The sequence below is a fragment of the Aotus nancymaae genome, unplaced genomic scaffold (assembly GCF_030222135.1).
Source record: "Aotus nancymaae isolate 86718 unplaced genomic scaffold, 86718_ANA_hifiasm-v0.15.2.pri h1tg000016l, whole genome shotgun sequence".
NCBI lineage: Eukaryota > Metazoa > Chordata > Mammalia > Primates > Aotidae > Aotus > Aotus nancymaae.
In genome coordinates this window covers 7033178-7060248 of record NW_026988428.1, presented here as the reverse complement: position 1 = coordinate 7060248, position 27071 = coordinate 7033178, and the positions used below count along the sequence as shown (strand labels likewise).

General features: G+C 39.8%; 1 protein-coding gene across 4 annotated transcripts in view; it reads left to right on the top strand.

The window, feature by feature from the left end:
- The first annotated feature begins 587 nt into the window (after positions 1–587).
- CRADD (CASP2 and RIPK1 domain containing adaptor with death domain) overlaps positions 588–27071 on the top strand; it is a 224205-nt gene continuing 197721 nt past the window's right edge. For all 4 annotated transcript variants that reach the window (XR_010342942.1, XR_002479385.2, XM_012469330.2 and 1 more), the window contains exons 1-2: positions 588–705; positions 1983–2286. Coding sequence is in view for 2 of the 4 variants with exons in the window: in XM_012469330.2 (XP_012324753.2) it covers positions 1989–2286 (298 nt within the window). In the remaining 2 variants the exon portion in view is untranslated. The remainder of the gene's footprint in view (positions 706–1982; positions 2287–27071) is intronic.

The window sequence follows — 27071 nt, the reverse complement described above, 5'->3', positions numbered from 1 at the left end:
GCCCTTCTCCAGTCTTTCCGATGATCTCTAATGTCTCCAATCCCCACTGACAAATCCCTTTCTGACTAGGAGTAACTAACTAGCTGAGTGCTGCAATGAAATCCCGACCGACAGATTTGTAAATTCTTCGTGGGTAGGAACCCTTGATATAAAGAAATGAACTTGCATTTTAATGGAGGGAAGCAGAGGGATAAACAAATGAATAAATGAAAAGTTTTAGTAAGATGGTGATATGTAAAAAATAAAGTTGGTTAAGGAATAGGGAGTGCAGGAGATGAGGGCGGCTGTGTTGCTGTTTTAATCAGATAGGTCAGAGAAGGCTTCTCTCCTAGGGTGATTTTTGACCTGACTCTCTGTCATGTCAATTGTGTGCAAGGCCCTGGTGGAGTTACTGTGTTAAAATGCAAAGATACAATTACTCCATTACTTAGATACCCTCTAAGTGATGCTACTGCTGTCCAGCTCCCCGCGATTGAATGTTTACCCACAGTAAGCATGGCGGAAAGAGCTTCAATCCGACCCTTGAACGCTCAATAAAAATGGCGACAGCACTTCCTGTGCTTGCCCTCAACAAAGATGGCGTCAACACTTCCTGTTTAAGGTTTTCGCCTGTAACAAAGATGGTGCTTACGATGCAGGTTCCCTAACAATCAGGATTCCGGTTGCAGTTTTTCTCCCCCGCCCCAAAGATACGTGGTTGCAGACGTAAGTAACAGGAATCCATCTTTTCTTGAAAGTCCTGCACTGTAGCATCTGCGACCTGGGCGTGCGAGGGCTTCCCCGCCCCTCTAACTTGCTCCCCATTTCCGATCCGGGCCAAGGCTGGGTGGCTGCGGCAGTGCCGGAGGCCCGCTTTCCCCTTGGTCCGCTCTTAAGTTTATTCCCAGCACTCCCTCTTTAGCGGGTCGAGTTGCCACAGAAACCGCCCATAGTTCTTCCTGTTTGATACAAGGGTTTCAGCGGCCGAGGCAGAGAATTTTTAAAAAGTTACTAGTGGGCGCTCACAGCCAAATGTGAACACCTCCCTTCTTCACCTGTCACCTCCCGAACTTCACAGGGTTGCGAGGGGCAGTGTGGGATTGGGTGTTGCCCAGCAGTCGTACTGCCTGGGGCTGTCTGAAGCCGCATCTGTCATCCCTACCTCTCTTCCCTGTCATTTATTCTTCACTGCCTTACACACAACCAAGCCACAGCACACTGGTGCAGGGGTGGTGGAACTGCACCTTCAAATCGTGCCTGGCTACTGACCAGTGCTGGGTGTGAGCTTTTTTTTAGAGAAAAAAAATCCCATAAAATGTCCCATGCTGATGTGGCCACGATAATGTGCTGCAGATTCTGAATTCTTAGTGGGAAGGAATGGAGTTTGTGACTGTATATTGTGTAAGTTTTATTGTAGACTGGGCACAAAACAACCTTTTTCTTGAAGGTGATGACGTAGAGGGCTTTTAGCAAAAAGAGCCTTAAACTCTGTACCTGCTGCTGATTTCTGTCCTGCACTCCTATTACTGATCAGGTTTTGCAAATACTTGGCGGTGAAAAGGGCACCTGCGTCCAGCGTGGCAGTTTCTGTCGTGGTGGTGGTGCAGGTCTGATGAGGGCAATGTTAAAACCACCATTTCTTCTCCAGCATGTTAAAATTAATGCTGCTCTGTGATCTTCAGATAAAAATTGCTTTTTCAGAAGGGTTTCTGACCCACTTTTTTTTTCTTTTTCCAAATTTCTTTATTGAGCAAGGAATTGAGCTGGGACCCCATCGTGTGAAAAGCAGAAACAGAAAAGATGATTCATCTTCGGTGTTGTTCATTATGTTAGGAAACATTCAAAATTAACTTGGCTTCACCCGTGTATTAAATACCATGGCCTGGCACTCTGCTACGGTCTGAAGATATGCCTGATCTGAAGGAACTTACATTTCAGTGACACTGTCGTTAGGGGCACATTGGCATGTCTGTAATTTGAGCTGTGATTTCGGCTCTTTCCAGGGAGAAATGGAGGCCAGAGACAAACAAGTGCTCCGCTCGCTTCGCCTGGAACTGGGTGCAGAGGTATTGGTGGAGGGACTGGTTCTTCAGTACCTCTACCAGGAAGGAGTCTTGACGGAAAACCATGTTCAAGAAATCAATGCTCAAACCACAGGCCTCCGGAAAACAATGCTGCTGCTGGATATCCTACCTTCCAGGGGCCCTAAGGCATTCGATACATTCCTAGATTCCCTACAGGAATTTCCCTGGGTCAGGGAGAAGCTGAAGAAGGCAAGGAAAGAAGCCATGACTGGCCTGCCTGCAGGTAGGGCTCAGAAGGATCACTTCGAAGCAGCTCCAAAATGTTGGAACTATGCCCTTTGGTTTTGTGTTTGTTGGTTGGTTGGTTTTTGAGACAGAGTCTCGCTCTGTTGCCTAGGCTGGAGTGCAATGGCATGATCTCAGCTCACTGCAACCTCCACTTCCTGGGTTCAAGCAGTTCTCATGCCTCAGCCTCCTAAGTAGCTGGGAATACAGGCATGTGCCACCATGCCTGGGCCAATTTTTGTATTTTTAGTAGAAATGGGGTTTCATCATGTTGGCAAGGCTGGTCTTGAACTCCTGACCTCAGGTGATCCACCCACCCCAGGCTCCCAAAGTGCTGGGATTACAGGCATGAGCCACCATGCCTGGCCAGAACTATGCCCTTCAAATTTGAAGTTGAGATGTAAGGCAGGACAAGGGTCAGTAGTTGATGAAAGTGGGTAAGGAGCTGGGACTGAAGGGACATGATATTGGAGGCATAGGATCAAGAGGTGGCATTACGAAATGGTGGGAAGGAAGAATGAACCGTGACTGGGAGGTGAAGGAGGGGGCTCAGAGAATGCATTTAGAAATGCTTCCAGGGAAACCTGGCATGTCACTTGGGAAGCATGTTCTCATCAGAGAGCCAGGTCATATCTCAGCCGTTGGCATCAGGAGCCATTTGGAAAGCGCAGATGGAAAGCAGGCATTCGGCCTACTGACAACTGATTTGTGAGGTGCCAGAGCTACCAGCTGGAAAAGGTCAGATTCATGGAGGAGGAGATAGCTTCTAGGAAGGCATGTCCTGCACCTGTCCCCTGGGCTGTCCTGTGTGGCCAAAGGGGATTACGTTGAAGGCTGACTTGGTTTGTTTTGAAAGGTTATTCGTTTAAAGTGTACTTTTTAGTTTAGCTTAGTTCAGACAACTGGAGTATTTAATTTTACGAAGAGCAATAGTTTGGGAAGGGTCTCAGTTTGATTTGAAGGAGAATTAGAAGCTGGAGAAGAGAGAAACAGTTCTGGTTCTGTTAGCCTGGCTTGTAGCAGGAAGAATATGTGATACGGAAACGCTTCTTCTTAACCTCCCTTGACTCTGTTTTACAAAGATGAAGGAGCAGAGAACTGAACTTAAACATTGAAAAAATAAGTAATTGAAAATTGACTTGCAAGTGTTTAACAAAGTTAGAGAATCAAGGTTCTCTGGGGTTTCTGATAACAGTGATAGAAGTCTTCCAGTTCAGTGGGCCTCAGACCTTGTGGTTGCTGTTTTTTAAATACTGATTTTAAAAAAAGTTACTGATAATAAGCCCACTTTTACTGTTTTTGTTCCACGGACCTCATATTTTGACATATGTCTGAATACCTGATCAGCGTGAGATAGTCAGCTAACTTTAGGAAGATCTGGCAGGATTCCAGTGGAAAAAGCAAAAATATTTTCATTTCTAGCTTGGGCTAGTTACAGGTAAATGTATCTTTTAGGCTTTTTTGAAATATTAGAAGTAGCTGGCTTTTGAAGACCACTGGAATTCACTGCTTGGTTTGTCCTTATAAAATTAAATACTCCACATATCTGAACAAAAATGTATCTAAGATGTTTTTATGACTTTATTGAAAGCAGAGTAGAAAACATGGAGTTGGAGAAATGTTAAAAAATTATTGGTGTTTTCCCGATTTGGAGGTTTCTGCTGGCAACATATAGTTGGAGACAACAGAACAGGCAAGCTGAAAGCCTTTCACTGTCAAAACGCTGAATCTCATTTTATGGTCATTTTGGGTGATACAAATCATGCTGTTGTATTCTTTCATAGAGGTATAACCCCATTTTTATTCGGATTCATTCAGACAGAAAGAATTAAGGTGTTTTTTACAAAATGATGAAAGTTACATAGAAGCTGAGGGAAAATAGTTTTTTACAAAAGCAAACAGAATGAAGCAGTACATAATGGGAAAAAATTGAGCATATCTGTGTAAAAGTTTAGAAAAATAAGGTTTCTCCTCTCAAGATTTGTTAATTCTGTAGAAGGTTGGCCCTGGAACAAATTCGTACAGTCATCTTAATTGTTTTACTTTTTATTCAGTAACATTACTATTGAAAAAAGTATTCTGAAATGAGAGTTTGATTTATGTATGTCTTTGAATACCTTCCACAGTGACAATCACATAAACTCATTTAAAAAAGACTTGTATTTATTAAATATTGACTATTTTAAATAATATTACAAAATATAAGTAAGGTACAGAGAATAAAGGTACAGTGAACACCCATCTCTCTATCTCTCAGTTTAAGAAAAATAATATTATGATTGCCTTTAAGAACTGTGGGCACTCCTTCCCAATCATGTCTCATTCCCAGCCCCACTCAGTGAAAAGCCCTGAACTGGGAGTTTATCATTCATTCACTTCTTTACTTTATAGTTTTCTATCTCATAAAAATCTCCATGTGTTATTGAAAATCCTGTTTACCGTAAGTTCTAGAGATGTGTGTATTATATACATATGTAATATGTATATAATACACACACATATGTTTTTTATGTATGTGGGAAGGAAAGGGTTGAAGAAATGGAAGAAATGATGCATTTAAACTTGATAGTTAAACACCTTCTCTTGTGTCAGACCTTAAAATATTATTTGTGTGTTTACAGTAATTAATTTGGTGGCAGTATTCTAATTCTAAAATCGAATTGGGATTTACTGAATTGGAAACCTAGGTTTTGTTTCTTTTGTAAATCCTGGGAAGAGTATCAGAGTTGAAATCCCTTCAATTTAACGCCCCTGTAAAAAAGAAATCCAGAACCTGCTGCCTAAGACCCCCGTGCTTCTCCACTGTTGTAATAGTCAGTTTAATAAGATTTAAATTAGTCCACTTTAATTTGTGTAAAGATCTCTTTGAGTTTTGAGGAACTGGACTCTAGGAGAATGTGGTGCTTATATACATGTATGTACACATTAACCTCTTCTTACCTTTTCCTCATTTTGATCACACTTATTAATTATTTTGTTTGGATTCAGTAGTCTTCTTTTGGGAGGCCTTGAGAACAAATGGGAAGGAATAGCCTTCTCTTTAGCCAAGAGGTTGATCCTTCTCTAAGAATGAAATGATTTTATTTTGTTAAAGTTTTCTGGTTGTCTTCCCAGAGATGCTTGGTTTCTCCTTCATTGGTTTGTTGTTTTAATTTTTGTTGTTTCATTTGGAAATTTTGAGCTGTCTCAGAGGCTATATTCTGGTGATTGATCTTGGTTAGCAGCTTTTCACTTGGGTGCTGGGTGTCATTTTTTAGAGAATTGAGCTGTGTCTTGTTCTTTAGCTCTACTCTTCTAAACCCCACCCCCATCAAATCTCAAAACACACAAAGACACTCTAAAATTTACCTTTTGATTCTCTCAGAATCTGCCTAGGTTGGCAGATTCCCAATCTCTGTTAGGAAAAAAAAGTCTAAGTTGTTAAAGTTGTTAATGGATCATTGTTTTTCTCACCCTGTAAAGACTCTTACCTTTTAAAAGAGGAATTCTGGTGATAAAATGACTTAATCCACCTTGGCACAGTGGAAAGAACACTTCATGGTGTGTCATTCTGGCCAAGGTCACATACTAGACGTTAGATCAGCTGGAAACCTTCTCTGGGCTCCTGTCAGGTCATTTAGGAGATAGGGACAGTGCTGTGTCTGGGTGAAGGCAGCCTGTGCCTGCCTGCCTGGCTTCCCACTGCTCATGGGCCCTGTCGGCACTGACAAGCTCCTTCCAGTGCCTGAGCTAATCCGGATCTGGAAAGGAGGTTGATGGCAGCCCAGTCTCCCCATCTGGTGGGACTCAGCCTAAGTCATGGTGGGAGTGACTCCTGGACCACAGGACTCCCTGTTCCACTGTGTTGGCCCTGGCTGTGGGTCTGGGTGTCTGCCATGATTCTCACTTAACTGTCTGCCTGGTAACCCTGCCTTTTACCCCAGTCTTCCTTTAAGCTTGGGAGTGTTTTTGTTTTTCTCTCCTCCCTTGGTTTGATTCCTGCTTTATGTACTCCTAGCCGCAGTGAGAGCAAAGAACAGAGCTCTGGGAACACAGCTCAGTGTTTCCGGCATCAGCATCAGATGTCTCAACTCTTGAACCTATTAGAAAGACTGTCCCTAGCCTGACACTTGCTTCAACCTTCCCTGGGCTTAACTTTGTCCTTCCCGTATACCCTGTGCCCTGGACTCCCTGGCTGCTCTTACAGAAGCAGTGCACAGGACTGGCTAGTCCGTTTCCCCTCTACCTGTGGGCTCCAGGGCTCTGCCTGTCCCCTGTGGTGCCAGCCTTGAGTGACGACACAGAACCACACCTGCCGCCCTCCTGAGATACACTCTAGCTTTGAGTTGCATACCTGGAGGCATCTGAAGTCACTGAGCTCTTAATGGCAGACATTTTAGATATTATGCTGGGTTTGTTAGAGAGGTTTCTAGCTTGGGATTGTTTTCATAGGTTCCTCCAGTCATATCATGTAATTGACCCTGCTCTGCATGAAAGTTCAGTGTTGATCTCAGTGTATCTAGCTTGCGGTCTATCCACGTGCTTCCACTGTGACTGAGTAGTTTGCTTAGCAGCGTCCTGTGTACTAGAGTGAGAACAGTGGGTCAGTATCCATAGCAAGACCCTTCCGTCTGGTAAGGGGAAAGTCTGCAGAGAGCCCAGGTTTCTGTGTATACCCAGCCGGATTTTTATATACTTCTTGAGGACCTCCTGAATGCCAGGTACTGGGTATATCAAGGCAAATGGAGGATCTTCAGATTAGCTGAGGGCATTCATGTGTTCATCCAGCAAATATTTACTGAGTATTGACCATGTGCTAGACCAGAGGTCCCCAACCTTTTTGGCATCAGGGACTGGTTTTGTGGAAGACAATTTTTCAACCGACAGGGAAGTTGGGGGAAATGATGGTTTGGGGATGAAACCGTTCCACCTTAGATTATCAGGCATTAGATTCTCATAAGGAGCACGTGACCTAGATCCCTTGCATGCACAGTTCACAATAGGGTTCCCGCTCCTAGGAGAGTCTAATGCTGCTGCTGATAGGACAGGAGGCGGAGCTCAGGTGGTAATCCTCACTTGCCTGTGCCACTCACCTCCTGCTGTGGGGCCCAGTTCCTAACAGGCCACGGACCGGTATGGGGGTTGGAGACCCTGTGCAAGACAGAAAATGCTGAAGATAAAACAGTAAACAAAACAAAGCCCTTGTTTTCATGGAGTTCACTATATTCTAGTAGTGGGAAGGGATTAGGGCATGGACAGATAATAAGCAAATGAATAAATATATTTGCTGGTGATGAGCGCTCTGAAGAGAAGCAGTGTGGGTGGTCAGGGAAAGCTTCTCTGATGAGGGGACACTGAGCAGAGAACTGAGTTGTGCGGTAGAGTTGATACAGGGAGGAGAGCTTTCAGATTGAGGGGACCACAAGTGCACAGGAACTTGAGTGGGAGCCACGGTGACAATGTGGCTAATAAGACACCTTCCTCCCTGGGGTGAATCACATTCCACATCAGCAGAGGCTCAGTGGCTACCATTGTTGTGCTTCCCAGCATGTGAGATGTGCGTGCACCCATGGTCTGGAGTGGCTCTTAGCATGACTTCAGTTGATATGTGGATGTGGGATTAAGTAATATTCAATTACATGATGAGGAAGTTATTTCCTTTCTATTTCTGTTTCAGTTCTGATAAGAATGATAAGAGGTCCTAGTGCTTAAAGCCTTCTGTGGGCAACAGTATTTAGCTAGAATCTTGTTGTATTGCCTTTTTTGTGTCAACTTAATTGGTTCTTCCATTTATGGCAAGCAAAACTTTTCTATTTATGAAGTTCCTTTTAAAAATACATGACTTCTAGAGAGTAGAATTGTGGTTATTAGAGACTGGGAAGGGCACGAGGGAGGCAAGGATAGGGGAGGTTGGTTAATGGAAACAAAATTACAGCTAGATAGGTGCAATAAGTTCTAATGTCTTAGCTCTGTAGGATGAACATGCTTAACAGGAATTTATTGTATATTTTTAAAATGCTAGAAGGAGGATTTTGAATATTCCTAACACAAAGAAAGAATAAATGTTTGAGGCTATGGACATACTAATTACCCTTATTTGATCATTACACATTGTATGCATGTGTTGAAATATCACACTGTATCTTATAAATATGTACAATTACTATGTATCAACCAAAAAGAAAAAAGTTACATAGGAATATTGAATAGGAAATAAGATTGAAAGTATACCAGATTATTTAGGAAAAAGCCATTACTTATATTTAAGTAGAAATGAGTCAATATAAAGGAGAATATAAGAAAATAATGGCTGGGCATGGTGGCTCATGCCTGGAATCCCTGCACTTTGGGCGGCAAGGCTGGTAGATCACTTGAGGTCAGGAGTTCGAGACCAGCCTGGCCATCATGGTGAAACCCCATCTCTACTAAAAATACAAAAAATTAACCAGGCGTGGTGGCAGGAACCTGTAATCCCAGCTATTTGGGAGGCTGAGGCAGGAGAATCACTTGAACCCAGGAGGCGGAGGTTGCAGTGAGCTGAGATTGTGCTACTGCACTCCAGCCTGGGCAACAGGGTGAGACTACATCAAAAAAAAAAAAAAAGAGAGAGAGAGAAAATAATAATAATAGTGTGAGAATGTGGCCAAATGTGCTTTTCATCAAATTTTTTTTTAATTTAAAAAGAAAGGCACTTGGGGAAGGAGCCATCACCTGGCTGGCATAGTTAAAGCAGGAAGGTTGCAATTCTAGTGTAGATAGAAGATAGAGCTATATTCATGATGCTTCACAGTTTTGCTCTTTCAATTTATGCACAGTGACAGGAATTGGTTAAATTAACTAGAATTTCTAAATTTGTAAGTTTTCTAAATTTTAAACACATTTACTGGCTAGTGAAACAAAGTCAGCAAGATGGAGCCATATCCTGGTATGAATTTTAGAACTGGGTGGGACTCACAGATCATCTAATTTTTCCCTGAGAAAACAGAGGCCTAGGGAGATTAAGTCAATTTGCCCATGATCACACAGCTAGTTAATGTAATTTATTACTGGGACTAGAATCCAGGCCTTGCAACTCTTGATTTAGGACTTTTTCTGCTGCGCAATCTTGGCTTCCCACTGAGTTTGAAATGGAATTGTATTATGCTGCAGTGTTAATAATTGAAAGAGGCTTTTTAAAAGTTGTACTAATGTATTTTTTTTTTTTCATTTTAAGAGGAGAATTTCCAAGGGCTTTTAGAGGTATGCTGGAATGAGATTTTACTAAAACATTTTATTTTTACGAATGCTAATTTTAATCACTTAAAAGGAAATGATGATTGTTCAGTACTGCATTTTATCAGAAGATTTTTTTTCTCCCTGCCTCTGCAAGGTTGACATAAAGGAAAAGCGGAAGACTTTTATCGAGTATTTATGGACTGATGAAATAATGCATCTGTTGGCAGCTAATTGCAGCTCTTTCTAGGAATAGCAAACATGTGACAGGTCTTGCCCTAGCAGAGATGCCTCCATTTCACTTTAAAATTTGGTATTTAAAATTTTTGGATTTGGTATTCTTGGAAATTCTGACTATGCCTTTTTTGCTCCCTTGTGTGGATGTATGGACCATTCAGCTGCATCAAATACTGTATTGACCATCAGGGTTGATTTAGCTCCTCGTTTCTCAACTGTGGCTATGCTTTGGAATCACCTGGGGTGTTTTTACAAAACTGCTGATGCCCAGGCTCTACTCCAGGTGAATCCATTACACCATTTCTGGAGGGTGGGGTCTGGGCAGTGATGTTGAAGGCACACACGGGTAAGTCAGGCACACGTGCAAATGCCTCCTGAGGTTATCTTAAATTGCAGCCAGGGTTGAAAACCTTGAAATCTGACCAGCTGGTTAGGGGCGTGCTTCCTTCTTCACTCACTGCTTCCAAGTCCTGGCTTCCCAAAGCTGTATACTTGCTTGAAGCATTGTTCTTATTTTCAGGTAGCAACAGGTGGAAGGGTGGTAGGAGTCAGGGTGTAGAGGGATATTAGTTTGCAAATCCTTTTACTCCTTGATTTTCCTGAGCATTGTTGCTCAAGAATGTTCCAGAATATCAGACTCCATACAGTGGGCGATGCTGCTACCAACATTAAAATCCATTAGTGCTCTATGGGGATATATGGGCTAGATACATATGAGGAAAAATTGGAGGATTTTGAATTGCTGGTGAATTTGAATTTGGGAATCACTTTTATGGCTATTCACATCGTTTGGTACAATAATTACAAACTGCATGCAGTACCTTGTGCTCTGTAGATCAGGCTATGTCCAAATGGAGACAGAATCTCCCGCTGAAGAACGAGTTGGATGCTCCTCTCAGATAAAAAGTGAGCGTAAGATGGCTTGAGGATGGAAGAGTGAAGAAGAGACAAACGGCTGCTTGGGCAGAGTGGGACTGGCTTAGTCTGTCAGACTGGCTGGCTGGCTGTTCATGGTCTTTGTTTGTAATTAAAAATGAAATTCAGGCTGGGTGCGTTGGCTCACGCCTGTAATTCCAACACTTTGGGAGACCACTTTGGGCAGATCACATGAGGTCACGAGCTCAAGACCAGCCTGGGCAATATGGGAAAACCCCGTTTCTACTAAAAATACAAAAAGTAGCTGGGCATGGTGGCACATGCCTATAATCCCAGTGACTTGGGTGGCTGAGGCACAAGAATCACTTGAACCCAGGTGGCGAAGGTTGCAGTGAGCCGAGATTGCACGCTATCCTGGGCGACAGAGTGAGACCCTGTCTCAAAAAAAAAAAAAAAAAAAGAGTTCAGTTTTTTTGTGTCTCACAAAGAACTAAAGATAACATCAGTAAAATAATAATCAAGATAGCTATTGGGGACTTACTGTCTACCAGCTATATTCTAAGTCCTTTTTGTTTGTTAATTCATTTAATCCTGACAATAACTTGATGAGGACGGTAGTATTATTACTCTTTGTGAACAAACGAGAAAATGTAAGCACAGAGATGTTAAGTCACACAACATAAAATCAAATTTGACTTCAAGGCCTACTGATTCGTATCCTACAAAAGTACTTTCTCAGTATTCAGTTTTCTCCTCTTCCTCATTCTGATAACCTGTGACTGCTCCAGAGCCCGTCACCCTCATTCTTCTTCGGGAACTCCCCCACCTCTAGTTTCTTCCAGACACACAGCCTCAGGAGCCTTTCTCTTTCCTGCCTGTTGTCCTAAGGCTGATTCCTGGTTGATATCTCTCTCTCTCCCATCTCTCATTTTATTTTATTTTTTATTTTTTGGTTGGGGGAAGGCTAGGGTCTAATGGAAGACCATACGGTGGGGAGGGGTCAAGGAACAGAGCCCCTGAATCTCTCCCATTGCAAGTTGCTACTTTGAGAATAAAAAAAGACTAAATCTCCTTGGCTGTGATCAGGAGATAGTGTGTTGGCTCCCCTGATGATGGAATCCACTCCCACTTCTGCAGCTCTTAAATCATGCTGTCTAAAGCCATCAGTTCCAATAACCAGCTTTTCTGGTGGCGCAGCTTCAGAGTTTAACCAAATGCTTAGCAAGGTGGTGTTCTCTTTTTATGGGTATAGTTCAAACTTGTAGGCTGCTGTTGTAGCTAGCTGCGGGAATGTTTGCTTTACATAATTTTAATAGGCAGCTGTGTTTATACTTGTTCCTCAGTTTAAGCAGTAAGGAGTATACATATACTATTCTTTGAGGGCATTTCCCCCCAACCAAAAAAAAAAAAAGGTATGTTGTGTTTTTTCAAACAATAAATTTTAATTGAAAAGGAATGTAGCTTCTAGAAGAAGTTTGGGGCAGGTTTTACTCCTAGGCTTAATTTTGTTAATGCTATGAAAGAAACTTTTAACTTCTTATAAGAAGTACCAAGTTGACAATTCCTGGAAATGTTCATGTTCTATTTATGCTCAGCAGCATAGCAGAGAAGGCGGCAATACCATTACCAAAATAATACTGCCGAGATGTAATGAATGGCAAATGAGAGACTTGGTTTTGTAACTTAAATACAAGACTTTAAAAGCATCTCCCAATACTGCCATTTGTTGGTAAGGTATATGGGTGCTGAGTAGTAATGGTGAAGTTGCTATGGAGAATTATAGATCAAGTAGAGCATATCTTCAGGGACTTGTCCTGTTGCTAGAACTATAGAAGGTTAGAACTGGAAGGGATCTTAGAGAACTCTACTTTATAGATGAGAAAACGAAGGGATAGCCAAGTCTAACAGCATGCATATGTGTTCTTTTGTTCAAATAGTAAAACTTTGTGCTAACATAAACAAAAATAGGAATTTCTCTGAATTATATTGAGTACTTCACAACCTTGAGGGAATGATAAAAGTTTCAGGGCTTAATAAGGGCAGGAATGAGGCAACAGTGGTGGAATCTCAGGCCATCAGATGGTCATCTCCAATCAAGTTTCTACATTGTACTTTCCCTCTAGATTCAGACTACTGGCCAAACTTGGGTCATGAGCCCTTCCCCTAGGACACCAGAATCACCTGAAGTGGGGAAAGGAAGTTCCAAAAGAAAGAAGTGAAAGGTGATTGAAGCAAGAGTCGTTTACTGTGTCATCCTCTTTCTTTTTGGATTGAATAGGTCTTACCCCCATGGGCCTGGAAAAAAATGATAGCCCTTTAAGGGAGGAAGATGCTCTACCTCTTCTTCATATAGCAAGGCCCAGGTTGAAGGCTAAAGGTGGTAAATAAAACACTGGAGAGCAGTTTTTGGAGCAGGATAGATCTGCTTAAACCTTTCCAAAATCAGAATGTATTGGGGAAGAAAAATGGATTGAGAATGTCGATGTAAAGAAGTTTAGAAAGAGAATTTGAGTTGGGTACTGGCCTAAGGGCTTTAGACATATAAACTCACTTTATCATCATAATAGCCCTTTGAAGTAGGGACTACTGTTATCATTTGCATTTCACATATGAGGAGATTAAGACATTAGATAAATTGTTCAAGGTCACACAGCTTGGCAGAAGCAGAGCTGAGGTTTGAACACTGACAGTCTGGCTCACACAGTCTATGCTTCTAATCATTAGGCTATCCTGTCTCTGTCAGTCTACTACCAGTTCTTAGATCTGATTGGAGTCGTATAGCTTAGGTGACCTGACCTGGGTTAGCTGCAGCTTCTTTATTTTCTGACCCTTGCTTGCCTCAGGTCTCGCATATAGCTGGTATTTTCATTATGTGTTCGTCAGTCTCTTTTTTAACAGTCACCAAATTTAAAAAAATACCAAAGAAGATGAAAGATGTTTTCTAAGAAATATGATTAGATTTAAAAAAAAAAAGAAGAAATATGATTAGATAAAATAAAGGTTTTGAATGAGATTGACATGGACATTTTTGTTCATTTAGTCTGTAAACGTTTCTCTTCCCTTTCAATCTCTTTATTATTAATTAGTCATCTGCTATGGGCAAATATGCCTTTTCAGGCCTTTCATATTTCTTTGAGCCCCTTTATTCCTTCATGTGCCAGTCAGGATTCATTCAGGAGACAGAAACCACACAGTAATTTAAACAGGGAAAACTTAACATAAAGAATTTTTTTTTTGAGACGGATTTTTACTCTTGTCGTCCACGCTGGAGGGCAATGATGCAATCCTGGCTCAGTGCAACCTTCGCTGCCCAGGTTCAAGCAATTCGCCTGCCTCGGCCTTCCCAGTAGCTAGGATTACAAGTGCCTGCTACCACACCCAGCTAACTTTTGTATTTTTAGTAGAGATAGGGTTTCACCATGTTGGCCAGGCTGGTCTTGAACTTCTGACCTCAGATGATCTGCTTCCTTGGCTCCCAAATGCTGGGATTACAAGCATAAGCCACCATGCCCAGCCAAAATAAAGAATTTTTAACTGGTGAAAAGCAAACCATGGTTAACCACTAAAGGGGTAAAAGAGGTCCCTAGGTAATACAGGAATCACAAATGGCAGAAGCTACTTTTTCTGAGGTTGAAAGGTAGTGCAGGATATAGTCATTAAGAACGCGGAAGAGGGCCCTCTTCCTAAGAGTGAGATTCAGACTTCAGTGGAGATGAAGTGACTCACACTAGCTCGTGTGTAAGAGCAGCCTACCTGGTAGCTAACTTCAAGAAAATGCAGAGAAATAATTCAGTGAAGTCAGAAAAGTAATAAATGACCAAAATGAGAAATTTAACAGATTGAAATTATTTTTAAAAATTAAATAGAAATTCTGGAGCTGAATTAGGAAAAATAACTAATGCATGTGGGGTTAATACCTAGGTAATGGGATGATAGGTGTAGCAAACCACCATGGCACTCATTTACCTATGTAACAAACCTGCACATCCTGCACACATAGCCCAGAACTTAAAGTAAAAATGAAAATTAAAAAGAATTCTGGAGCTGAAATAAAAATGAATGGACTGAAAAATGCAACAGAGAGTATCAGCAGCAGAATTATCAAGCAGAAGAAAGAATCTGTAAACTTGAAGACATTATTTAAAATTACGATTAGAGAAAAAGAATGAAAAGGAATGAAGAAAGCTTATGGGATTTATGAGACAGCATCAAAAGAACAAACATTTGAGTAATAGGAATTAATGTGGAGGAAGAGAGACAAAGTGATAGAAAGCTATTTTAAAGAAATATTAGCAGAAAACTTTCCAAATCTGGGGAAAGATATAATATCCAGATAAAGGAAGGTCAAGGTCTCTAGATCCAATCCAAACAAGACTACACTAAGCCATGTTATAATTAAACTGTCAAAAATCAACGAAGAGAAGACCCTGACAGCAGCAAGAGGAAAGAAGCAAATAACATGTAAGAGAATTTCCATAAGCCTAGCAGTACATTTCTCAGCAGAAACTTTATAGGCCAGGAGAGAGTAGGATGATATGTTCAAAATGTTGATGGAAAAAAAATCTGCTAACAACAAATATGTAGCCAGCAAAAGTGTCCTTTAGAAGTGAAGGAGAGAGTGATAAAGTCTTTCCCAGATAAAGGTGAGGGAGTTCATCACCACCATACCTGTTTTTATAAGAAATGCTAATGGAGTCTTCAAGTGGAAAGAAATGGAAGGCTAATAATAACATGGAAACATGGAAGTATAAAACTTAGACAGTCAAATTCAGAATACACCAATACTTTAATGGTTGTCTGTAAATCACTTGCATCTTTAGTTTGAAGGTTAAAAGATGAAACTATTAAAAATGTATGTAACGACTTAAAAAGGGTTATACAAAATAAAAACACATAAATTGTGCCATCAAAGACATAAAATATAGGGGTGATGGTGGAAAAGTGTAGAGTTTTTTGTGTCTGATCAAAATTGAGTTGTTACCAGCTTAAAATAATCTGCTATTTATAAGATGTTTTTGTAAGCCTCATGGTAACCACAAAACAAAAACCTGTGGTAGATTCACAAAAGATAAAAGGTAAGGGAACAAAGGATATCACTAGAGAAAATCACCTAATCACAAAGGAACACAGCAAGAGAGGAAGGAAAGAACAAAGGATCTACAAAGCAGCCAGAAAATAGTTAACAAAATGGCAGAAGCAAGACCTTATCAATAATTACCTTGAATGTAAATGGATTAAATTCTCCAATCAAAAGACATAGGGTGTCTGAATGGGGTTTAAAAAAAGCACAAGACTCAACTATACGCCACCCACAAAAGATTCACTTTCTTTTTAAGAACACATATAGGGTGAAAATTAAGGGGTAGAAAAAGATTTTCTATGCAAATGGAAACTAAAAGAGAGTAGGGGTAGCTATACTTATGTCAGACAAAATAGATTTTAAGTCAAAAATGATCAAAAGAGACAAAGAAGGTCACTATGTAATAATAAAGGGGTCAATTCATTAAGAAGGTATAATAGCTATATATGCACCCATCACTGGAGCACCTAAATATATAAACCAAATATTAATAGATCTAAAGGGAGAGACGGACTAGCATATAATAACAGTAGATAACTTTAATACCACTTTCCGTAATGGACAGGTCACCTGGATTAAAAAAATTAAAAAAGAAACAGTAAATTTAAACTACACTTTAGACCAAGTGGACCTAATAGACATTTACAGAACATTCCATCCAGCAGTATCAAGAATACACATTTTGATTAGCCTAATGAATAAGGATATTGAATCAGTAATAAAAAGTCTCCTATTAATGAAAAGCCCAGAATCTGATGGCTTCACTGCTGAATTCTACCAAACATTTAAAGAACAAATGCCAATCTTTCTCAAACTCTTCTACAAAATTGAAGAAGAGGAAATACTTCCAAGCTTATTTTGTAAGGCCAGGATTTACCTTGATATCAAAGCCAGATAAGGATATAAGGAAAGAAAATTACAGACCAATATTCTTGATCAACATAGGTGCAAAAATTGTCAATAAAATACTGGCAAACTGAATTCAACAGCACAGTAAAAGAATCATTCACCATGATCAAAGGATGCAAGGATGGTTTATCATACACAAATCAATAAATATGACATACCACATTAATAAAATGAAGGACAAATACTATTTGATCATCTCAATAGACGTAGAAAAAGCACTTGACAAACTTCAACATTTTTTCATTATAAGTTCTCTAAACAAATTAGGTGAAGAAGAAATATACTTCAACACAAAAAAAGATTATATGTGACAAACTCATAGCTAACGTCATACTAAACAGTGGAAAACTGAAAGCTTTTTCTTTTAAGATCAGGAGGAAGACAAGGATGCCCACTCTCACCACTCTTACTCAACATAGTACTAGAGGTTCTAGCCAGAATAATTAGGCAAGAGAAATAAATAAAAGCTATACAGATTGGAAAGAAAGAAGTTACATTATTCCTGTTTGCAGGTAACATGATCTTAAATATAGGAAACCCTAAAGACTCTACCAAAAAACTGTTAGAACTAATAAATAAATAAAATTGTAGTATACAAAATTAACATATGAAAATTAGTGGTGTTTCTGTACACAAACAGCAAACTATCTGAAAAAGAGATCAAGGAAACAATCCCATTTTCAATAGCTACAAAAGGAAAATACTTAGGAATACTTAACCAAGGACATGAAAAATTTGTATACTGAAAAACCACTAAAACATTGATGAAAGAAACTGAAGAAGACACAAATAAATGGGAGGAAACCTCATGTTCATGGATTAAAAGAATTAATACTGTTAAAATGTTCATACTACCCAAAGTGATTTATAGATTCAGTGCAATTACTATCAAAATTCCAATGACATATTTTATAGAAATAGAAAAAACAACTCTGAAATTCATACGGAACCACAAAAGACCCTGAATTGCCAAAGCAATCTTGAGCAAAGAAGAACAAAGCCGGAGGCATCATACTTCTTTCCCTTTCTTCAAATATACTACAAAGCTATAGTAGTCAGAACAGCATGGTGTTGACATAAAAACAGACACATAGACCAATGGAACAGTATAGATAGTTCAGAAATGAATTTACACATTTATGGTCAATTGATATTCAACAAAGGTGCCAATAAGACACACTGGAGAAAGGATATTCTCTCAGTAAATGGTGTTGGAACAACTGGATATGCAGAAAAATTAAATTAGACCCTTATCTCACACCATGTATAAAAATAAACTCAAAATGGATTAAATACTTAAACATAAGACTGAAATTGTGAAACTACTAGAAGAAAACCTAGGGGAAATGCTCCATGACATTGGTCTGGGCAATACATTTTTTTGGATATGACCCCAAAAGCACAGGCAACAAATGCAAGAATGGACAAATGGGATAAACAAAAGCTTCTGCACAGGAAACAATCAACAGAGCAAAGAAGTAACCTATGAAATGGGAGAAATTATTTGCAAGTCATATATATGATGAGGAATTAATGTCCAAAATACACAAGGAACTCTAAAAATTCAATAGCAAAAAAAAAAAAAAAAAAACCCCAATTAAAAAATGGGTGATCGGGCATGGTGGCTCATGCCTGTAATCCCAGCACTTTGGTAGGCTGAGGCGGGTGGATAGCCTGAGATCAGGAGTTCAAAACCAGTCTGGCCAACATCGTGAAACCTTGTCTCTACTAACAATACAAAAATTAGCCAGGTGTGATGGTGCATGCCTGTATTCCCAGCTACTTGGGAGGCTGAGTCAGGAGAATCACTTGAAACCAGGAGATGGAAGTTACAATGAGCTGAGACGACAAGAGCGAAACTCCATCTCAATAAATAAATAAATAAATGGGCAAAGGATCAGAATATACATTTCTCAAAAGAAGATATACAAATGGCCAACAGATGTGTTTAAAAAATTATCGGCCAGGCGCGGTGGCTCACGCCTGTAATCCCAGCACTTTGGGAGGCCAAGGCGGGTGGATCACGAGGTCAAGAGATCGAGACCATCCTGGTCAACATGGTGAAACCCTGTCTCTACTAAAAATACAAAAAATTAGCTGGGCACGGTGGTGCGTGCCTGTAATCCCAGCTACTCAGGAGGCTGAGGCAGGAGAATTGCCTGAACCCAGGAGGCGGAGGTTGCGGTGAGCTGAGATCACACCATTGCACTCCAGCCTGGGTAACAAGAGTGAAACTCCGTCCCAAAAAAAAAAAAAATTATCAACATCTCAAATCACCAGGGAAACGCAAATTAAAATTATAATGAGATATCACCTCACACCTATTAGAATTCTAAGTGCTTATTAAAAATATGAAAGATAACAAGTCCTGACAAGGATGTGGCGAAAATGGAACCTTTGCATACTTGGTGAGAATGTCAGTCAGCATAGCCATTGTGGAAAACAGTATGGAGGTTCCTAAATAAATTTAAAATTGAACTCTATGTCCTAGCAATCCCACTACTGGGTGTATATCCAGAAGAAGCAATGTCAGTATGTCAAAGAGATAACTACACTTTCATGTTCATTGCAGCATTGTTTACAATAGCCAAGATATGGAGTCAACCTGAGTGTCCATCAACAGACAGGATAAAGAAATTATAGTATATATACATAATGAAATACTATTCAGTTTTTAAAAGAAGGAAATACTGCCATTTGTGACAACATGGATGAACCTAGGTGATATTATGCAAAGTGAAACAAGGCACAAAAAGACAGATACCATATCACTTATGTGTAGAATCTAAAAAAGCTAAACTCATAGAAGCAGAGAGTAGAATGGTGGATACCAGAAGCTGGTGGAGATGTGGTTGGGGAGGTGTTGGTCACAGAATACAAAGTTTAATTAGTAGAAATAAGTTCAAGAGATCTGTTGTACAACATGATGACTATAGTTAACAATCTGCAGTTGGCCCTTTGTATCTATGGAGTCAACCAACCACAGATAGAAAATATTTGAAAACAACCACAATAAAAAATAACAATACAGCAATAAACAAGAATACAAGTAAAAATACAGTATGACAACCATTTACGTAGCACTTACCTTGTATTCGGTATTATAAGCAATCTAGAGATTGTTTAAAATATATGGGAGGATGTATGCAGGTTATGTAGAAATACTATACCATTTTATATCAGGGACTTGAGCATCCATGGATTTTGGTATCTTGGGTGGTAGTGGAGGGCTTCCCCTGCAGATACTGACAAATGACTGTAGACTGTATTGCATTCTTGAAAATCACCTGCGTAAATTTTACGTGTTTTCTTTACAAAAAATAAGTATGTGAGGTAATACCTATTTTAATTATCCCTATTTAGCCATCCCACAATGTATAAGCTATGGTCTCAATGTCTCCCAAAATTCAACTTAATCCCCACTGTGTTGGTATTGAGGGGTGGTATTAAAGGACAAAGAGATTAAGTCATAGGGGCCTTACTCTCATGAATAGATTAGTGTCTGACTAAAGGGCTGGAGGGAACGAGCTTAGGCTCTTCTTGCTCTTTGGCATTCTGCTGTGTGAGAACACAGTGTTAGCCTCTTCGACCACGTGAAGATGCAGCAGGAAGGCCTTTACCAAACACCAAATGCTTGATCTTGCACCTTTATCTTGGACTTCAGCCTTCAGAACTGTGAGAAATAAATTTCTGTTGTTTATAAATTACCCAATCTGTGATATTTTGTTATAGCAGCAAAAATGGCCTGCTAGTGTTCATATTTCAAAACATCATGTTATGCATGATAAATATGTACAATTTTTATTTGTCAATTAAAATAATAAGTTAATTTAAAAAAGAGATAGCCGGTATTTATAATAAATGAATCATCTTAACATTTGAGTTTTTACTGTAGGGGAGGAAAAGTCTCTTTTCCTCATTCATTCTAGGTTCATGACTGAGGCTCTTTTAACAAAAGACAGATAAACAAGAGACAAGCATAGACATTTATTTAATATAAATTTTACGTGACACAGGAACTTTTATAAGGGAGTGAAGACCAAAAGAGATGGTTAAACTTGTGTATTTTTATGCTAGGTTTGATGGGATGTGGATGGTTGTGGAGAAATGGGATTAGAAAAAGAGTATGAGCTCTAATGATAATGAGCTAGGGTAAAATTTGCTGGGCCTATGTGTTCCTATTCTCTCTATGATCTGCATCTTTGGAAATAAGGATGCTCCTTTCGTCTGGGGATAGAGAAGGCATTGCACATGAGAGTCACTTTACCTGTTTCAGGGAAGGTCAGAAAATCCTTTCTAGGATTTACAACCTGCTTTAGGAGAGAAGGGTAGGAGCTGAGGGAAGATTAGAGTGATCTGCCTGCTTATGCTGTTTTTTCAGATTCCAAGTGCCATATCTTGGGCCAGTATGTCCTGAACCCCATCATTACCATAGGAAATTCTGTTTCAGAAGCCCACTCTTTGCTAAACTCCAGTTACTTCTAGAACTGGACACTGATGCTCAAATCTGGAATTTCTTATGTGATGCCAAATAAAGAAGAAAATGTAGAAGATTATGTGTATGTGTGTGTTTAACAAAGTACATGTACTTCTTTTCTTCAGAGAGTAAACACTTCTGAATCGACTTGAAGTCTTTTCAAATTAAGATCAAGGCATGCTACTATTTCAACTATTGGAGGGGTAGCACGGGACTTAAATGACCTTCTCCAAATGACTGTTCAGGAACTAGCAAGAGTATTTTTCACTCTGCTGTTTAAAGTATTTTGTTTGTTTTTCTATGGGTATACTGTTTCAAAGTGCTTCACTAGATTATTATATAACCTGATTTTTTCAGTGTTTTCTGTTTGTATGCTTTTAAGTTTCTAAATCTTTTCTCTTCATTGTTTTTCCCTAAATTGTTGGACTCTAGGTGAGTAAGCGTTTGCCAGTGGCATTTTAAAATATATTTATATTTTTCAGATGCTAAAAATAGTTTGTACGCTTTTAAATGGTTGACAAAGAAAAGAAGATTACATGATGTTTGAAAATCATATGAAATGCAAATTTCAGTGCCTATAAATAAAGTTTTGTTGGGCCACAGCCATGCTTATTTGTTAACATGTTGTCTGGCTGCTTTCACACTACACCAGCAGAGTCAAGTAGCTGCAATAGAGACCTTATAGCCCAGAAAACCTAAAATATTTACTATCTGGCCCTTTACAGAAAAAGCTTACCACCCCTGGTATAGAGTGAGAAAGGCCAGAAACCAGTAGAAAACGGTGGCTTTTCCCAAAAAAGCTTTGGTTTTTTCTTATGACTGGAATCAGCTTTGTTTACCTTTCTTTACTTGGTGCCTAACTGAGTGCTGGATTAAAGCAAATGCTTAGTTCTAAAATTGTTCTGAGAGTCAAAACTTAGGGAGGTCTTTCTTCAGGGTAAACCTTTCCTATGAATATGTATCATTATCTTTGCCATTTTTTTTTTGAATTACATTTTGCCAGAAGAGATTTGTCATACCAGAGCCATTGAAGCTTTTCTTTCATTTCTAAAATTGTACATAAGAGAAAAAGAATTAGGTAAACCAAACAGATAAAACCCCTTTGTGCTCTGCACATTCACACAAGGATTTAGTTTCAGCTTATCCTGTGTGTTTACTCACGATTTAGTCTCAAGATTTTTAAGTATGGTCATGATGAGATAATGTTAGCATTTGAATACTAACCACAGAAAGCATTAAGCAAGGTTTGCAGTCATGAAGCATTTGCCTTTTGTTCCCATCCATTAGATATTTAATGTATTTTTTACATCCCCCACTTTGTCTTTGTTTTCACCTCCTTTGAAGGAAATCTTTTGTCATTGAGATTCAAACCTTCTGATGAGTAATGCTAAGCAAGGGTATGAATTTATTCCCATTCCCTGAGATAGCCATTGTACTATTATTAATATTTCTGTTGTTCAGAAGTGTAGGCTCTATTAGGTTTTTCAATCTCCTAAGGAATTTAACATTTTAAGTGCTTAAAGAGTGCTGTGGGCTCTAAAAGGTATTAAAAGCTTGCATCAGAAATAGAAGTTAGAGAGCCCTTGTCCATCAAGGAGTTTGAAGTCTGTATGGTGAGAGAGGGGTAACATACATCTGAATTCTGAACATGTACTAGCAGCCTACAAAGTGAATGGAATTCCACCAGAGCATGCAGCATGAAGGAGTGATCTGTGGGGAAGGGAGTAAAATAGGGAGTGCTTCTAAGGTGAATCTGGGTTTTATGGAAGGTAGAGTCATTGGTTCCAGGGGAAGAAGCCAGTCCAGAGGAGATGCCGAGTTCTTCCCTGAAATCTCAGGATGCCTTGCTACAATATTAAACCCAGCATGTTGCAGATGGAATGAGTTTTTCTCACTTAATCTAGTTCCTGTCCCTGCCTTAAGTATTTTCATCAATGTCATTATTATTTTCTCAGTTATGCACCTGCCTCTTAATTTAGGTTCTTACTGCATCTCCAATAAGAAGTTGCCAGATTTGTCTTCCAAAGCTTTCTTCCCATCACTGTGACACCTGTCCATCATTCCAGCATCATATTGTGCCATTCTCTGGATGCTCTTCCACCTAGTAGCCAAATTTGACTTCCTTCTGTTTTTTTTTTTTTTTTTTTTTTTTTTTTTTTTTTTTTGAGACGGAGTTTCGCTCTTGTTACCCAGGCTGGAGTGCAATGGCGCAATCTCGGCTCACCGCAACCTCCGCCTCCTGGGTTCAGGCAATTCTCCTGCCTCAGCCTCCTGAGTAGCTGGGATTACAGGCATGCGCCACCATGCCCAGCTAATTTTTTGTGTTTTTAGTAGAGACGGGGTTTCACCATGTTGACCAGGATGGTCTCGATCTCTTGACCTCGTGATCCACCCGCCTCGGCCTCCCAAAGTGCTGGGATTACAGGCTTGAGCCACCGCGCCCGGCTATTCCGTCTGTTTTTTTAAAAAAATTTTTTTAGCTTAAAAAACATTTTTTTAAAAATATACTTTAATTTCTGGTATACATGTGCAGAATGTGTGGGTTTGTTACATAGGTATACACATGCCATGGTGGTTTGCTGCACCCATCAACCTGTCATCTACATTAGATATTTCTCCTAATACTTCCCTCCCTCATCTCCCTACTCCCTGACAGTCCCCAGTGTATGATGTTACCCTCACTGTGTCCGTGGTTTTCATTGTTCAACTCCCACTTATGAGTGAGAACATGTGGTGTTTGGTTTTCTGTTCCTGTGTTAGTTTGCTGAGAATGATAGTTTCTAGCTTCATCCATGTTCCTGCAAAGGACATGAACTAATCCTTTTTTATGGCTGCACAGTATTCCATGGAGTATATGTGCCACATTTTCTTTATCCATCATTGATGGGCATTTGGGTTGGTTCCAAGTCCTTGCTGTTGTGAACAGTGCTACAATAAACATACTTGTGCATGTGTCTTTATAGTATGGGATTGCTGGGTCAAATGGTATTTTTGGTTCTAGATTCTTGAGGAATTGCCACACTGTCTTCCACAATGGTTGAACTAATTTACACTCCCACTGACAGTGTAAAGTGATCCTATTTCTCCACATCCTCTCCAGCATCTGTTGTTTCCTGACTTTTTAATGATCGCCATTCTAACTGGCATGAGATGGTATCTCATTGTGGTTTTGATTTGCATTTCTCTAATGACCAGTGATGATGAGGTTTTTTTCATATGTTTGTTGGCCATGTAAATGTCTTCTTTTGAGAAGTGTCTGTTCATATCCTTTGCCTAGTTTTTGATGCGGTTGTTTTTTTCTTGTAAATTTGTTTGACTTCTTTGTAGATTCTGGATATTAGCCCTTTGTGAGATGGCTAGATTGCAAAAATTTTCTCTTATCCTATGGGTTGCCTGTTCTCTCTGATGACAGTTTCTTTTGCTGTACAGAAGCTCTTTAGTTTAATTAGATCCTATTTGTCAATTTTGGCTTTTGTTGTCATTGCTTTTGGTGTTTTAGTCATGAAGTCTTTTCCCATGCTTATGTCCTGGGGGGTATTGCCTAGGTGTTCTTCTAGGGTTTTTATGGTTTTAGGTCTTATGTTTAAGTCTTTAATCCATCTTGAGTTACTTTTTGTATAAGGTATAAGGAAGGGATCCAGTTTCAGTTTTCTGCATATCCTAGCCAGTTTTCCCAACACCACTTATTAAATAGGAAATCCTTTCCCCACTGCTTCTTTTTGTCAGGTGTGTCAAAGATTAGATGGTTGTAGATGTGTGGCATTATTTCTGAGGCCTCAGTTCTGTTCTATTGGTGTATATATCTGTTTTGGTACCAGTGTACGATGCTGTTTTGGTTACTGTAGCCTTGTAGTATAGTTTGAAGTCAGGTAGAATGATGTCTCCAGCTTTGTTCTTTTTGCTTAGGATTGTCTTGGCTATATGGGCTCTTTTTTAGATCCATATGAAATTTGAGTAGATTTTCCTAATTCTGTGAAGAAAGTAGCTTGATGGGAATAGCATTGAAATAATAAGAGCTATTTATGACAAACCCACAGCCAATATCATACTGAATGGGCAAAAGCTGGAAGCATTCCTACTGAAAACTGGCACAAAACAAGGATGTCCTCTCTCACCACTCCTATTCAACATAGTATTGGAAGTTCTGGCCAGGGCAATCAGGCAAGAGAAAGAAATAAAGGATATTCAAATAGGAAAAGAGGAAGTTAAATTGTCTCTGTTTGTGATTGTATATTTAGAAAACCCCATCTTCTCAGCCCAAAATCTCCTTAAGCTGATAAGCAACTTCAGCAAATTCTCAGGATACAAATCAGTGTGCAAAAATCACAAACATTCCTATACACCGATAATAGAGAGCCAAATCATGAGTGAACTCTCATTCACAATTGCTGCAAAGAGAATAAAATACCTAGAAATACAACTTATAAGGAATGTGAAGGACCTCTTCAACGAGAACTAGAAACCACTGCTCAAGGAAATAAGAGAGGACACAAACAAATGGAAAAAACATTCCATGTTCATGGATAGGAAGAATCAATATGGTGAAAATGGCCATACTGCCTTCAGTTGATTGTTTAATGTGCTATGCTGTTGGGTTTTGTTTGCTTGATCTTTGTTTTGCCTCAGTTTCTTTGCTCATAGTGTGACTGTTTGTACTTTTTTCTTTGCCATGTTAACTCCAGCTCCTCCTTTGGGGTTTAGTGTAGATGTTTTTTCAGGAAGCCTTCCTACACTTTCTATGTTGGATTAAGTCCTCTTGTCACATGCTTCTGAGCATCTTGCATTTTCTATTTGGTGTGCTTCTCTATAGTTTGTAACTTCCAGAGGGCAGGGACCTAGTGCTATTGGACACATGATAAATGCTGAAATAAAAGATGTTTTTTTGGGGCCTGGCGCAGTGGCTCACGCCTGTAATCCCAGCACTTTGGGAGGCCGAGGGGGGTGGATCACGAGGTCAAGAGATCGAGACCATCCTGGTCAACATGGTGAAACCCCGTCTCTACTAAAAATACAAAAAATTAGCTGGGCACGGTGGCACGTGCCTGTAATCCCAGCTACTCAGGAGGCTGAGCCAGGAGAATTGCCTGAACCCAGGAGGCGGAGGTTGCGGTGAGCCGAGATCGCGCCATTGCACTCCAGCCTGGGTAACAAGAGCGAAACTCTTGTCTCAAAAAAAGAGGAGGAAAAAAAAAAACCATGTTTTTTTTCTTAAAATATATTTAAATTTTCCTCATTGTCTAGAAAATAAATTTCAGAAATTTTTGCATTCATTCAAGACCTTCTGTAATTTGGCCCCACCTTATCTATATTAGTTGTTGAATTAGATTTGGCAACATCTAACAGAAAACCCAAATGACAGCAATTTTAACAAGGTGGAAGGTTTATTTTCCCCTTCTCCTCCTCCTCCTTCTCCTCCTCCTCCATATCCTTCTCCTTCTTCCTCTCTCTCTCATACACCCATACATCTGTAGGTAGACCCCAGGGTTGTGGGCTGGTATCACTGCTCCACAGTTACCAGAGGCCAAGACTTCTTCTGTCTTTATGCTTTGCCATCCTTGGCACTTGATTTCCATTCTCAAGATTCCCCCATGGTCCTAAGTGGCTGCTGGGGCCCCAGCCATCTTGTCCCTTGTGGGAATAGTGTTAGCAGAGTAGAAGGGAGACTCAGAGAGAGGAAGACAAAAAGAAAGCTAACATGAAAAAGAGATTGGCCGGCGGTCCTCCAGGGAGAACAGACTTTTGATCAAATGCTAGTTCTTTGACCTTTTCAGAAGAAAAGAGTTTCTAGAAGACCATGACTTTTACTGCTTTGAAGATTCCAAATTCCTGAGAATATGATTCAGTTAGTAAGTAACATTCTCTGTGCTGGGAAAGGAGAAATTACCTGGATCTGGACCTATCTTCGGAGGATAAGAGAGGAGCTGTGAACTTTATCCCCTGATACAATAAGGCTCTAATATCTCTTCAGTAGGCATTTGCCTGAGCTTTTTTTTGGGGGGGGCTCTAATTCCCC